The 15,907-nt window shown below is 52.2% G+C and overlaps 1 protein-coding gene across 7 annotated transcripts in view; it reads right to left on the reverse strand.

Annotated features, from left to right (window-relative positions):
• Window positions 1-3,431: 3,431 nt before the first annotated feature.
• Window positions 3,432-15,907, reverse strand: part of VAV2 (vav guanine nucleotide exchange factor 2) — a 220,268-nt gene continuing 207,792 nt past the window's right edge. For 4 of the 7 annotated variants that reach the window (XM_030818132.1, XM_030818130.1, XM_030818131.1 and 1 more), the window contains 5 exons: window positions 13,586-13,673; window positions 11,996-12,119; window positions 11,040-11,126; window positions 10,052-10,206; window positions 3,432-5,637 (listed from right to left, as the gene is read on the reverse strand). In XM_030818132.1, the coding sequence (XP_030673992.1) occupies window positions 5,590-5,637; window positions 10,052-10,206; window positions 11,040-11,126; window positions 11,996-12,119; window positions 13,586-13,673 (502 nt within the window). In that variant the 3' untranslated portion in view covers window positions 3,432-5,589. The remainder of the gene's footprint in view (window positions 5,638-10,051; window positions 10,207-11,039; window positions 11,127-11,995; window positions 12,120-13,585; window positions 13,674-15,907) is intronic. The other 3 variants (XM_030818134.1, XM_030818133.1, XR_004031471.1) reach the window with 2 other exon arrangements.

Below are 15,907 nucleotides of genomic sequence, written 5' to 3' on the forward strand. Positions count from 1 at the left end.
TTCTGTTTCTGTAAACTTTAAAAAATATTTTAAAACATTTATCCTTCTCCGTGATTTTGGCTTTATTTTCCAGACACTCCCAACTATCCATGTGTGTCAGTCTCCTCTGCACAATGGGGGTTCTCTGAGATGCTTAACTTTATGCAGGGGGCCCAGTGCTGGCTTCTGGCCTCGGGGGATCTGCAACTGTGGCTCCCAATGCCAGGAGAGTGTTGGAACCGGTCCCAGGCTCAGAGGAGCCAAGACCCTGGAGACTGCCCCGGGGTTAGCTCCCAATATCTCCTCGGGTTTCGATTTCTCTTTTTCTGGAATGGGCCCTTCTTTCCAGCTCAGCTATGCCTTATGCATGGTTTTTTCAAGGATTTCTGTGTTGGCAGTGGAGGGAGAGAGGCCTCCATGTTGGCTCAGCCTGATATGCTACTAGAAACTGGCTGAGACCTTGTTGGTCTTGTTCAACGTTGAATCTCAGGTAAGGAATCAATAAAAATTGATTGGATAAATGAGAAAATGCAGCACAAGCACAAAATTCACATTTTTTGCAACACTTAATACATAAAAGAAAACACCTAGGCTGGGTGCGATGGCTCACACGTATAATCTCGGTTTTTTGGGAGGCCAAGGTGGGAAAGTCATTCGAGGCCAGGAGTTCAAGACCAGCCTGGGTGAAGCAGCAACACCCCACCTCTACAAAAAATTAAACAAAAAAATTAGCTGGGCAGGGCGGCACATGCCTGCAGTCTCAACTACTTGGGAGGCTGAGGCGGGAGGACTGCTTGAGTCCAGGACCGTGAGGCTGCAGTGAGCTACGACTGGGCTACTGCACTCCAGCCTGGGTGACAGAGTGAGACCCTATCTCTTCAAAGAAAGAAAAGAAAACACCTAAAGTGGGTCAAGTAGGAATTCTTTGAGTCCTGCAGAAAATTGCAACACATTCAGGGAAAGGGGGGGAGAGGGACAAGCAGGGGGAGAGAGAAAAGGAGCAGAAAGAAAAACAATCCAGAGCTTCCTCAATTCCTCCCCCACCCCTCCCCACCCCCAACATATCAGCTTCCCGGGCCGCGGCTTTTCCGTTTGGTTTCCTCCCGGGCATCAAAAAGGCATAGAGTGGGCCCTCGCTAGGATTGTGGAGTGAGTGGAAGTGATTCTTGCTGCAAAGCCATCCTGGAGAACTTGCTGCAAATGTTGACTCTGAAGAAGTGAGGTGACACGAGGTCCTGAGGGTGGGCCCTAATCCAAGAGGACGGGGTCCCCATGAGAAGAGGGAGAGACCTCTGGGATGAGCGTGCAGAGGCCTCAGGAGGAACCAACGACCTCCCGTACTGCACTCCAACTTCCAGCCTCAGAACAGTGCGAAAGGAGATTTCAGAGTTGAGGCAGCCGGGTCTGGGGCCTGAGCCACAGCGGTCACGGCAGCCTGAGCCAACCAGGACAGGGCGAGGCAGGGAGGGAACAAGGGGAGGAACGAGCGAGGGGAGGGGCGGGGCGAGGGAGGGGCGGGGCGGGGGAGGGACGGGGCGGGGCGAGGGACGGGGCGGGGCCAGGGACGGGGCGGGGCGAGGGGGAGGGACGGAGCGGGGCAGGGACGGAACACCGGGAGGAATGGAGCTAGGGGAGGGAGGAAGATAGGGGAGAGGTGGAGCGAGGGGAGGGACAGACGGAGGGCAGGGATGGAGGGAGGGCAGGGATGGAGGGAGGGCAAGGACGGAGGAAGGGGAGGGATGTGCTCGCCCAGAGCCCCCATGCCTGGTAGAAGAAAACACTCAGTAAATGGGAGCTATTTTATTTTCTCTGAGAATGCAAGGCCCCATCACTTCTCCCTGATTCAGCCTTCTGATCACCAGCCTGGGACACCCACTCCACGGTCAGCTGTCCAGGGGTCGCCCTGCACCCACACCTGCCTGCCACCCCCAGGGGGCCAGGAGCAGCAGGGAGGGCTGCGTGAGGAGGGTGGGGCCGGCCCTGGGAAGTGGTCCCTCCTGGGCACTCGGCTGTCATACCGGTGAATGGGGGCGAGGGCGTGTCAGATGGGCATGGTGCAGCCTGCACGTACGGGAGAAGGCTTGGCCCAAGGGAGAGGATCCCGGGGTTGGAAGCTCCTGGAGAAGGGGGCATTTTCACCCTGCCCATCCAGTTCGCCTCCCTGCAGCCTCAGTGGGGTGAAGGCTGGCCAGGGTCCAGTCTGCAGGAAGGGTGGGAGACCCAGGGGCTGGCCAGAGAGGCAGAAATTCATCGCTTAGGAGCTGGGTGCTGACCAAACAGAAACGTGGGCTCCGGCATCAGACCGAGCTGCGCAAGGGCCACGTGTGACCTTGGATGAGTCACTTCATATATCTCAGCCTCAGTTTCCACCTCTAGAAAATGGGCTGTTTCCTCACCAAGCACTGGCCAGAGCTGTAAGGGGATCTCTGTCCTCTCTCATGGCCCTGTGGCAGGTGCTCCAGCAGCCACCGTGGACCACGAGGCAGCCACAAGGAGGCAAGGGCATGCTGAGGACGGGAGATCAGAGAGGAGGAGCCTCTGAGGACGAGGGATCAGGAAGCAGGAGCTTCTGAGAATGGGGGATCAGGAAGGAGGAGCCATTGAGGACGCAGGATCAGGGAGGGCGGAGCCTCTGAGGACGGGGAATCAGGAAAGAGGAGCCCCCTGAGGCCAGGGGATCAGGGAGCGGGGAGCCAGGGTTCCTGATGGCTCGGGAACCAGGGCAAGGCAAAGGAGCTGCTGCCTCTGGACGGTCCTCCATGAGGGGAAGGAGAAATAAATCTCTCATTTTCTATTTTGGTTTTCTCTATCATACACCACAGAACCCACCAAAATGGAGAGTTTTTTTTTTTCTTTTCTTAGATTCAGGGTCTTGCTCTGTTGCCCAGGCTGGAGTACAGTGGTGCAATCACAGCTCACTGCAGCCTCGACCTCCTGGGCTCAAGCGATCCTCCCACCTCACCCTCCCAAGAAGCTGGGACCACAGATGTGCACCACCATGTGTCCAACTATTAAAAAAAAATGTTGTAGAGACAGGGTCTCGCCATGTTGCCCAGGCTGGTCTCAACTTCCTGGGCTCAAGCCATCCTCTCACCTCAGCCTCCCAAAGTGCTAGAATGACAGGTGTGTGCCACTGCACTGAGGCTACTTTTATCTTCAATATACATGTAAAGAAACAGGGGCTTAGGAGGTACCCAAGCGATGGGGCAGGAATTAGAATCCCATTTGTATGCCCAATGCCACCTGGAGAATTCCAGGGCACCGCATGGGAAACCCACGGTGCTGTGCCAGCTGGGAGGGGGCCATGGCACCATTACCTCCATATCTCTCAGACCCTGCTGAGAATGGGCCACCCTGAGATCTAAGCACCCCAGTCAGACAGACCCTGCTGGACTTAGGTGGAAGAATCCAGCCATTCCCTCCTCCCCTGGCATGAAAGGCTGACAACTCCCGCAGAAAAGAACTCAGGTTTATTTGCGAGTAAAAACCATGGTCTCAAAAAAACCCATAGGCAAATGTACAGTTTGTGTCCATTTGGGGTTGCCGCCAACTGCGGGGGCCCCCAGATCCCTGACCCGCATGCATCGGGCTCCCACATGTTCACAGCTAATCTCAGGCCCCTGCAGTTTAGCCCCCTGCAGGGGACACCCTGTCTCCTGCTGAAAACCATCGGACTCTCAGGCTGCACCCAGCCCTCCAACCTTCCTGCCTTAGTGCAGTGCAAAAACCAAACCAGGCCAAATACAAATCTCAAAACAAACAAACACACACAAAACAAAAAAAATTCACAAAAACCAGGGTTCTAAATTATTTTTCTCAGTGTCCTTTGTGATCATGATGACTTATTTTTCAACAAACTAAAATATACATCATTTCCTTGCTATTATAAAATCTCTTATTATTCACAGATATATAATGGGAGATTTGGAGGAAATAATTACAAACTTTTTTCCCCTTAAAAAACAAACAAGCCAAACAAAACACAAACAAAACAAAAACCCCAAACCAAAACACAAGGCCTTTCTGACGACAGTAAACACAGGGGCTGCTGCCTTCCTCCCCGCCATCTTTGGCGCCTGCCGGGCTGCAGGGCGCAAAGTGCTGGGTGTACCCCGACACGGAGGCCCCAGGGTGCTCTCTCCCAGGCCGACTCTTTGCTTCCCCTGCCCTGCCTCCACCTCCCCTCATTTCTCAAGCCTTTGTCGGGGGCCCCTCTCTCCCCCTGCCGCTCCCCATCCCCATGACTCCTCCCGCCTCTTCCCTACACCCCAGAGGCCACAAGGCCAACCTCAGAAAGAGCCTCTAGGTCCCCAGTGCCACCCACAGCAGGGACCAGCCTCCCCGACACCCAACCTGGGCCGGGCACCTCCCACAGGCTGTGCAGCTGGCCAGAGGGAGAAGGGGCTACAGGAAGCCCAGGTCTCAACAGAGGCTTTGGCAAGTTGCTGGGAGGGAGACACTGTTACCAGGTCTCATGCAATATCAGGGTAGAGAAACGAGGGTCTGGCTAACCCAGCCAGAGGTCAAAGGCCGGGAGTTGTGGCTGGGGGAGGTAATGGGGTAGAGCCACCCCCAAGAGCACTTATTTTGAGTTGCCCAAGGCCCAGTTTGTAGGCTGCAGGGGCCCTTGAAAGGAAGCCCTGCCAGGGGCTGGAACCAACCTCTCGTGCCAAGGCTGGGCCGACCCTCAGGGACCACCCTGCAGGAGAGCAGAGGGGCCTCCTGGAGAGGGACCCGGCAGGGATCTAGAGAGGGGAAATCCCTGTTTTCTTCCCTGCCCATTTCAGGGTTTTTACAAAAGATGTACTGACCTGGCAGTGGGGCCAGGCAGACACCTTCCCAGGACTCCAGAAAGGGCCTCTCAGAGAGGGCAGGAAACGGTACCGCTGACCGGGGAGCAGGGTTGGAATTTCATCATTCCAAAGGCCCCTTCCAAGAGAGGGGCCTGCCCTGTGGGGTCTGGGTGTGCCCCTGGCATGGAGGGGAGTGGGGGAGTCAGGGAAGTCTGGGGAGCCAGAGTGGCTGCAGAGGGCGACCACAGTGCTCTCTCCTCCTGCGCCCTAGCGCAGTGGGGCAAGTGGGCCCACAGTGAACAGCCTGGCTCTGGTCCCGTCTGCCTCCCGAGGCCTGACACCTCCCCCTGGGAGCAGCAGGAAAAGACAGGCAAGGCTGAGTCCAGGGCCTGAGCAGAGGGGCTGGGGGCAGGTCCCCTCTGCTGTCCCTAGCCTTTCCTGGGACAGCATCTGCTGTTCAAACCTAGGCTCCTGAACGCCATCTCAGTTGGACGGGGGCAGGCGATGGGCTTCTGGCCTCAACTGCCACCCAGAGCCTGGCTCGCAGCGCTGCTGGTGCCCCCTCCTCTGCGCTCTGGGTGGGGCTAGACCAGGTTTCCTCTATGTACAATAGCATACCCAGTGATGGGTCGCCGAGGGCAGGCTGACAGTGAAACGGTTCGAGTTTAGGATTCTCAACACCCTCCCTATCCCTGTGGGTGGTGGAAGACTGGGAGGTTGGTATTTCCCCTCTGAGTCACAGAGGAGCCAGAGACAGACTTCAGGGCTGGAGTGACTCTCTCAAGAAAATCTGCGAGTCTTGTCCACGTTCCTGCCATCACTGGATGCCCTCCTCTTCTACGTACGTTGAAGGAAACCAGCCAATCTGAAAAAGATGGCAAGATCGTGTCTGTGTGTGTGTGTGTGTGTGTGTGTGTGTGTAAGCAGGTGTGTGCATGTCTGTGTTGGGGTGGGGGCAAGTAGAGACTCATGAAGATGGGGGCCCTTCGGAAGTCCAGAGTTCTCAGAAGGACCTGGTGGAACCATTGCCTGGGAATAAGAGCAACCCAGAAAAACACCACCCTTGGCCAGTCTAAGATTATCTGCCCACTCTCCAGCTGCCAGTCAGAAAAAAAGCAAATCCTCCTTAGGAAAAGAACATCACCCAGAACAACTACAGTTTTTTCTTAATACACAAGCTTGGCATTCAGTCAGGACCAAACAACAAAAACCAACAGAAAAAGCAGGTAGTAGAAATCAACCCACAGGTACTGAGGTCATCTGTCAGGGCAGATAAATAACTCTAATTCATATGTTTAAGAAAATGGATGAAAAGGCAGACAATTTTACCACAGAACCTAAATCAGAAATCAAATAGAAATCCTAGAAATGAAAAATACAATGAATGAAATGAAGAATCCAATAGAGGGATTTAGACAAAGCAGAAGAGAAGACAAATAAACTGTAAGATAGGTCACTAAAAAGTGACTAGATAGAAAACCAGAGAGAAAAAAGGATGAAAAACACATAAAATTGTGGAAATAATATAAGGCCATGGTAAAAAGTTCTAACATCCATGTGAACGAAGTCCTACAAGGAGAAAAGAGAGAAAACGCAACAGGCACGCTGTCTGCAGATACTATTCTGGCTGAGAAATTTCCAAAAGTGATGGATATCAAGCCACAGGTTCAAAAAAATCTCTGCAAATCCTAAGCAGAATAAATAAAGAGAAAATCACACCTAGGCACATTATGGTAAAATGAACTCAAAACTTCAAAATGAACTTCAAAATGAACTTAAAATGAACTCAAAACTTCAAATGAACTTCAAAATTGAACTCAAAACAACTCCTCACAAAATGGAACTAGGTCTCCTTGGAAAAATGACTGATTCCTGGGGGAGAATGAATAAGTACAGGAGAAAAGAAAGTTTTCCTTACAGTAGAATGCCAACTAATATCTATAGATAGTCAAAAAAATCACTATTTTTCAGCCATAATAGAAATAATAGAATAGATAAAATTCATCAAGGGAAGATAAAACTAGTACATGAAAGTTTGAAGAGGAATAGGATATTTACCTAACCTCAAAGTATTACCCTGAAAATTACTTGCTAATTACAGTCAACAGTAACTTCACCATAAAACATAGCAAATATAATCTCAAACACATGACCAAAGTTAATATCACAAATAATGAGACAAACTGGCATAATTCATCTCCTAACAGGACACTACGGCACTGAGGAAGTGCCAACGTCCCCACTGTGGTGTTGCCAATGGAACCTCAATCTAATCATGAAGAAACATCAAACAAACCTACATTGAGAGATATCCTATAAAAATAGTTGGCTCAAAACTCTTCAAAAATGTAAAAGTCATATAAGGCAGAGAAAGGCTGAGGAATATTCCAGATTAAAGAGAGTTAAGGATCATAGCAAGTCAATGCAATTCATGATCCTGGATTGGATCCAGGACTAGGAGAGAAGAGCTAGAGAAGACATGATTGGGATGACTGGTAAGATTTGAATATGGACAGTGGATTAGATAATTGTATTATATCAAAGGGGAATGTCCTTGGTCTTAGGAAATACTTAGGGGTAAAGAAATACCATTTCTGCAATTTACTCTCAGATGAGTTAGAGAGAAATAGACAAACATACACATACACAGTGCAAATGATAAAGCAAATAGGGCAAAACGTTCACAATTGGTAAATCTGGGCAGGTTACTGACACTTTTAAGTTGAAATTTTACGTTTGAAATTTTGTTTCAAAATTATAAGTTACAAACATTTTACAATGTGAATATTTAAAAAGAAAGTGAATAAGGATGGTTTTAGATTCAAAAGAAACTGAGAATTCATTAATAGCAGATACGCTTTAAAAAATATGAAAGAGAAGGGATGTCAAGCAGCAGGGAAATGGTGTTGGGTGGAAATACAATAATGCAGGAGGAAATGGGGAGCCCTGGGAAAGGTAAACAGGGGGTGAATCTAAATAAGCACAACTGCCCAAAACAAAAACAACGTCAAATGGTATTTCTAGTTCTAGATTCCTGAGGAATCGCCACACTGTCTTCCACAATAGTTGAACTAGTTTACAGTCCCATCAACAGTGTAAAAGTGTTCCTATTTCTCCACATCCTCTCCAGTGTATGTTTATTGTGGCACTACTCACAATAGCAAAGACTTGGAACCAACCCAAATGTCCAACAATGATAGACTGGATTAAGAAAATGTGGCACATATACACCATGGAATATTATGCAGCCATAAAAAATGATGAGTTCATGTCCTTTGTAGGGACATGGATGAAGCTGGCAACCATCATTCTCAGCAAACTATCGCAAGGACAAAAAACCAAACACCACATGTTCTCACTCATAGGTGGGAACTGAACAATGAGAACATTTGGACACAGGAAGGGGAACATCACATACTGGGGCCTGTTGTGGGGTGGGGGGAGGGGGAAGGGATAACATTAGGAGATACACCTAATGTAAATTAAGTTAGTTAATGGGTGCAGCACACCAACATGGCACATGTATACACATGTAACAAACCTGCACGTTGTACACATGTACCCTAGAACTTAAAGTGTAATAAAAAGAAATATATATATATATATATAAAATAAAAACAAAAAAACAAAAACAATGTCTTCTAAGGTTTGAATATATACAGAATTAAGATACATGATGACACTTGCACAAAAGTTGGGAGGAAAATGGATACAATCAAAAGTTGCAAGGTCCTTCCTTGCATTGTCTGGGAAATAGTAAAAAAAGTACTCATTTAAGGTAATGTCTAGTCTAAGGTTACCACTTAAGAAAAAAAGTGTGTAACTAACAAACCAATGTAGCGCAGGGGAAGTAGAATTAAAAATATATTGATTAATTCAAAAGTAGGCAGGAAAGAAGAAAAAAGGAGTAGATGTGACAACTAGAAAATAAAGTTAGATAATTTAAACCCAAACAGCTCAGTAATTACATTAAATGTAAATGGACTATATATGCCTATTAAAAGCCAAAGACTGTCAGATCAGACTGGCTTCCCCAACTATTTATAAGAGATCCATTTTAAATGTAAGGAAATAGAAAAGTTTAAGTAGCATGAAAGAAAATAGTATGCCACACAAAGCAGTAATCCCAAGAAAGCTGGTGTCACAACAGCAGATCAAGGAGACTACAGCAAGAATAAATGCCAGAGAAAAGAAGAGATGTTTCATAATGGTAACAAGGTCAAATTGACAGGAATTATCCAGTAATACTCAAACTAGTTGTTCTAAAACTTAATGCTGTATAGAAAATACCTGGATCTGGGAAAGGGCCCAGGTATGCGCTTATTAAATTACAGCTTCAGGCACTTTTAATGCCAATCACACAAGGACCACTTTGAGAACCAGTGGTCCCAGCCCCCTAGGTGGGCTACCTAAGCCTCAGTAGCCTTGACACTTCTGCAGGGCAGTTGGGTAAAAAATGGATCAGACTTGAGGGCCTGCAAGGGGCAGACTGATAGGTAAAGGCAGAGTGGCTCTGGCCACTGGACAATGGAAGGGTCAGCACTGGGAGCCAAGGTTAACTGGCTGGCCCTCTGAAGCCCTGTGCACCTGCCCTGTGCAGCTTGCAGCTCACAGAGAAAGCTGGGCATTTTCTAATTGGTGGCACAGGGAGCTCTGGTGCTTGGATGGATAGGTACTGAGAGACATGGGTCAAAGCTAGAGGTCCAGATGGGGTGTTGGGATGAAGAGGCCATGGACTTATGCAGAATCTTAGGGTGGTCAGGGCACTCTTAGGCCCACCTGGCACTTGGGAAAGTGTGAAGGGACTGGGGTGGGTAGGGACACAGTGTGTCCCAACTGCCTCACCAGGGCATAGATGGGGACTTAGAGAATGGCAGGAGGAGCCCAGCAAGGACACCGTGTCCTCCTCAGTGCTGTGACCTCCCTTCCTGCAAACAGAGCTTGGGGACTTGCAAGTAATTTGGCGAGTTAAGCTATGAGGGCAGCCCAGAATAAAAATGCAACAGGGTCGGGGGGTATCCTAGGAGCCTGGATCCACATCAGACCTCTGTAGCCGATTCCTGGCTGTGTGACCTTGGGTTGGTGGTAAACATCTGGAGCCTCGGTTTCCCCCTGTGAATGCCAACCTTCTGGGCTGCTGTGAGGATGAGGGAGATGGCAGGGGGTGTCTGGGACAGGGCCTGGGGTGTGGACGTAGCTGTGGTGCTCGTCTGCCTGAGCCTGACCAGGTGGGGGCTGCAGCGAGGCCAGCCCCGCACCTTCAGGATGGGGCCACTCACCCGTCCGTTGGTCTCGCCCTTCCACCAGCCTTGGTCTCCGCCGATGCGGCTGTAGATCCTCACCACGTCACCCTCCCGCAGCGAAAGCTCCCTCATGTCTCGGGCGGCAAAGTTGTACCTGGCCACAGCCGTGCCGATGACGCGGGGTGTGAACACTGTTGAGGGAGATGGGCAGCGTCATACAGCTGCAGGAGGAGCCCAACCAGTGATCCAGGAGGCCCTTGGGCCAAGCTGGGTCTCTCCCCTGGTGCCCAGAACCCTGCTCTGTACCCAGAGAGGAAGGATGTCAAGCAGAAAGGCTCTGGAGGGACACACTGGCCTCCAATCCCAGGGCCTCTTGCCCTCTGGGTCTGGGGACACAGCACATCCAAGTCCCTATAACGAGGACGTTCTTAGGGACAAGAGCAGGTTCCCAGGCTTTGACCATCATCATTCCAGTGGTCCCCCAGTTCCAGAGCCCAAATCCAACCAGAAACCCAGTGGAACCAGCTTGGCCCAGATGCAGAATCCTGATAGACTGGTGATAATGACCATGGCTGAGGGTGAAACACACACAGCTGCTAGGAAGGGACTTTGACTCTGGCAGCCAAAAGCCATGAGGTCAGGGCTGACTGAAAGCCCCTCCTCCCTGCACCCAAGTCCCACAGCTCCTCCTCGTGGCCACCTGCTTTTTGCTACCAGAGGCAAAGCTCTTGATGAACAAGGAGGAATGACAGTGGATGGGGCTGGGGAAGTGGCCATCAGGGTGGGCGTGTCCACAGGGGGTGGGTGGTGACAAGGGCGGGGCCAAGCCTGACGTGTCCTCAGGTGCCCGCAGCAGCCTCTGCCGGGCCTCCCCAGCCCCTTCCTCCCCTCCACCCAGCGCCAGACTGCGGACAACTGTGGCCACATCAGGCAGGGCTGTGGGGCCAGCGGGCAGCTCCGTGCTGGGTCTCCCAAGGCAGGTGCCACAGGCCCAGTCCCCCCACGCCCTGGGGAGCAGCGGTACCTGACCAGAAGGGAGCGGAGGGGCCCTGAGAAGCAAAGCTGAGGCCCTGAGGACTGAGAAAAGAAAAGTTGTAGGAAGCACAGGAAGCTGCAAAGAGGCGAGAGAGAACGTGAGGCGGGCAGCAGGGCATCCACGCACAGTCACGGTGGGCACAGCTACAGGCTGGGGAGCATGGGGTGGGGCAGGCCCTTTGGCAGGAGAGGCCCTACAGGGGGACAAAGGAGGCAGAGGGCAGCACGGGTTGTCAAGCCCCACCCTGGCACAGGTGCTGCTCGGCCACACCTGAGCTACCCTGGAGCCACTCTCTGCACCTGTGTCCTCCAGAGCAAATTGGGACCACCTCCTCTCATGCCCTCGCCTGGCACCCAGCAGGTGCTAAGGCCAGCTGTTCCTCTCCTGTCCAGCTCGGCCTGTGTGGGACCCATGGCCCTGCAGGTCCCTGCAGGCTGGAGGATGTAGGGTGACTCTGCACAGAGTCCTGAGCGGGAAGCCGCATGTTCGGGGCCTGCCCCTGCCCCTGATTCCATGTGGCCTTCCCTGTTCTGAGCTGTGGAGTCCGATCTGCAAACAGGCTGCATCTCACAGAGGAGGCCCAGGGGCTGGGCATAGGGAGGGATCTGGGAACAGGTGGGCCTGCCCTTTTCTCTCCCACCAGTGACAGCTCCATGCACAGGGGTCTCTGCCTAGACCTGGCCCCTCCAACCCCCACTGGTCTCTGGGTGAGGGAGCCAAGACACAGAGCAGCAATTCTAAGCAGGTGCAGAGTCCCCGCCTGTCACATGGCCCAGGAGATGCCACACGATAGCATCTGCGATGGCTGGGGGAGGGGCCGGGGCTGTGTTCCCGGGGTGGGACTCCTTGCCTGGGTCTGTAAGGGCAGGATCTGGGCCCTGGGAAGTGGGCCAGGGCAGACCCCTCTGAGGAGTGCTGGTGTGCCGGCTAGGCTGGGGCGTTACCTGGGGACCGGCTGGAAGCCCTGGAGGCTGAGCGTTCCCGGGACTTGTAGGGGTACTTGAGTGTGGTATCCAGCTGCTTGAAGCTCTCCTTGAGTGAGTGGCACTGGTAGTACTCCACCAACTCCTGCAGGGCGTACACACTCACTGACAGCTGCTGCCACCTCCAGGAAGTCCTCCCCCAGTGACCTGGCCTCCCTCTCCCACCTCCTGGTTCAGGTGGGGGAGACTATAGCCTCCTGGACTCCTCAGAACTCCCCACTTCCCCCAAGACCACAGTGGGTGGTCAGTACCTTGAAGGTACCAGCAATTCCCCCAAATGTTTCTGGAAAAAATAATCTGCAAAAGATGCCAAGGCTGACCAGCAAGGACGCTGACCTCAACAGCCTTTATAATGGAAAAAATGGAAACACTCTGTACCCAGCACTTGGGGCAAGCTTCTAGAAATAACAGGATCTCCAAGTGACAGAGAGCCATGCGGCCAACAGCCAGGGAAAGATTCATTAATGGTGAATGTTTGTGGCCTTGAAAAGTCGGCTAAAAATCAGCTGGGGTATTGCCAGCATTATTATTTATATAATATAAACCAGACCTAAGCTGTGTGTAGAGAGGTCCTGAGGACTCACTGAGATGCGAACATTGGTTTCTGCTTTTGCTTTTTCTGGAGGTGGGGATGGGATTATGATTTTTTTTTTTTTTTTTTTTTTTTTTTTTTGAGACAGAGTCTCACTCTGTCACCCAGGCTGGAGTGCAGTGGCGCAATCTCGGCTCACTGCAATCTCCGCCTCCTGGGTACAAACAATTCTCGTGCCTCAGCCTCCCAAGTAGCAGGGACTACAGGTGTGTGCCACCATGCCCGGCTAATTTTTGTATTTTTTGTAGACATGGGGTTTTGCCATGTTGGCCAGGCTGGTCTCGAACTCCTGACCTCAAGTGATTCACCCACCTCGGCCTCCCAAAGTGCAGGGATTACAGGCATGAGCCACTATGCTCAGCCCGAGATTATGGATTTCTGCTTGACCTTGTGCTTTTCTGTGGCCATAGCGGGGAAGCTAAGAGCTTGGGGGCTCTAATCAGGAGTTCTCAATATACACAACTTTTGTAATTAAGAAAAAAAAATGTAGGCATCACTTTAAAATCATGTCAAGGACTATGCCCTCTAACTGCATTCCGGCTGGGACGGAGGGTGGAGGTGAGTCAGAGAAGACGCTGTTTGAAGCCATACATGTGTAACGGGGCTACCCAGCCAGGCCCCAGCTGGAAGCCCCACGGGGCGTCAGTTTCTGCTATTGCAGGAGGATGGGCACGAGAGGAATCTGGGGCTGCTGGTGGCCTGGGCTGCCCCCACCCCACCCCTGCACTGTTTACCAGGGTCAGCCACCTTGCTCAGGCTTTGGGGGTCAGAAGTCCCAATTCAGAAGGCTGTGACATAGCTCTAGCTGTCCTAGTGCCTTAAAAACCAATTCCCTAAATCTTTCCCACTCTGGGAAGATTCAATCCTCACAGGAAACATGGCCACTCGCTCAGGGCCGGGAGGAAGCACCTGTCCCCTGTGGCTGGGGTGGGAGCCGGCCGGAGCCGGGAGTCACCTACCAGGAGGCTGTCGAATTTCTTGGCCTCTGTGATGTGGATCCAGTTGTCCTTCTCCACGACCTTGATGTGCTTCACCTCGTCGTTGAACCTGGGCAAACACATGGTCCCGGTGGTCGCTGCATGAGGGCCACACGGCCCCGGCAGTCACCAGATGAGGGTCACACAGCCCCGGCGGTCACCACATGAGGGCCACACGGCCCCGGCCCCCTTGGCAGCCAGGCTCATTCTGTGTTTGCTGCAGCAAAGCCCCTCGTCCCCGGCCCCTAGGGCCACTCCCTGTCAGCCCTGTCCTACCCCAGCCCTTCGGGCCACCAGCCCCAGACAGCTCCTGCCACCTGCCTGCCTGCCCTCCTTGCTCATTTGGGGCCCGGAACCCTGGCTGCTCAGCTCCCCGCCTCTCCTGGCCTCCAGCCCTGCTGAGGCCTCCTGTCCTGGGCTTCTGCTCATTTGCTTTTTGGAACCAGGAGCCTCTCCTCCTCCCTGTGGAGCAGCCGAGCCCAGCCCTGACATCCCCTGACATCCTTCCCTGCATGTCCACTTGGCTGGCAAGGCCTCGGGCCTGCTCCTCAGAGGTGCCGAGAGCAAGCCTGTCTGGGCCTCGGCACCGGCTGCTGCCCCTGCCACTCACCTCCTTCTGTCCTCAAGGCCCCCTTATGTCCTCAGGTCTCAATTCAAATGTGACCTTACAGAGGAGCCCCCATATCCCTCCCCTGAATGCCACCCACCCCCTTGCCAGACACAGACATCACAAGAAAACTACAGCCCAATGTCCCTAATGACTATGGATGCAGAAATCCTTAGCAAGCAGCTGGCAAACCAAATCTCTCTCCCATACAGTCAGGTGGCGTATAACCAGGGAGACCTGTCCTGAGAGATGCAGGCAGGTGCTTCCATCACTGTACGAACGCCACAGAGTGCACTTATATAAGCCTGGATGGCATCCCCTACCGCACACCCCACACCTAGGCTGGACGGCAGAGCCTACTGCACACCCTATACCTAAGCTGAATAGTGGAGCCTACTGCACGCCCCACACCTAGGCTGGACGGCAGAGCCTACCGCACACCCCACACCTAGGCTGGACGGCAGAGCATACCGCACACCCCACACCTAGGCTGGACGGCAGAGCCTACCGCACGCCCCACACCTAGGCTGGACGGCAGAGCCTACCGCACGCCCCACACCTAGGCTGGACGGCAGAGCCTACCGCACGCCCCACACCTAGGCTGGACGGCAGAGCCTACCGCACGCCCCACACCTAGGCTGGACGGCAGAGCCTACCGCACGCCCCACACCTAGGCTGGACGGCAGAGCCTACCGCACGCCCCACACCTAGGCTGGACGGCAGAGCCTACCGCACACCCCACACCTAGGCTGGAGGCGGAGCCTACCGCACGCCCCACACCTAGGCTGGATGGCAGAGCCTACCGCACACCCAACCTGGCTGAATGACGAGCCTACTGCACACCCCACACCTAGGCTGGACGGCAGAGCCTACCACACACCCCACACCTAGGCTGGACGGTGGAGCCTACTGCACACCCCACACCTAGGCTGGATGGCAGAGCCTATTGCTCCCCGGCTACAGACCTACTGAATACCGTAGGCAGTTGTACCATGAGGTCAACCTAGAAAAGGTATGGTAAAAACACAGTAGAAAAGATAAAAAACAGGACAGCTGTATGGGGCGCTTATCATGACTGGAACGTGCAGGACTGGAAGTTGCTCTGGGTGAGCTGGAGAGTGGTAAGTGAATGTGAAGGCCTAGGACATTGCTGTGCACCACTGTAGACTTTATCAACGCTGGACACTGAGGCTACACTACATTTATTTTTAAAACCTTCTTTCTTCAATCGTAAATTAACCTTAGCTTACCGTCACTCTTTTACTTGATGAACTTCTTAATTTTTGTTAACTTTTTGAATCTTGGGTAATAATGCTTAGCTTAAAACACAAACATATTATACAGCTGTACAAAAATATTTGATTTCTTTGTATCCTTATTCTATAAGCTTTCCTGTTTTTTTTCTTTGTTGTTGTTTTTACTCCTACGACAACAATGCCTTCTTCTGGAATGTCTCCTGAAGGACTTGCCTGAGGCTGTTTTACAATTAAGTATTTTTTTGATGAGTAGGAGTATGCTCTAAAATAAAAAGCACTGTATAGTGAATCCATAAACCAGTCACACATTCATGTATTACAATGATCACATACTATGTATGTGCAGAATTGTTTGTGCTACGCTTCTATATGACTGGCAGCACTGTAGGTTTGTTTACACCAGCATAACCACGCTCACCTGAGTAATGGGCTGCGCTGTGA

Source organism: Nomascus leucogenys, chromosome 8 (assembly GCF_006542625.1).
Source record: "Nomascus leucogenys isolate Asia chromosome 8, Asia_NLE_v1, whole genome shotgun sequence".
NCBI lineage: Eukaryota > Metazoa > Chordata > Mammalia > Primates > Hylobatidae > Nomascus > Nomascus leucogenys.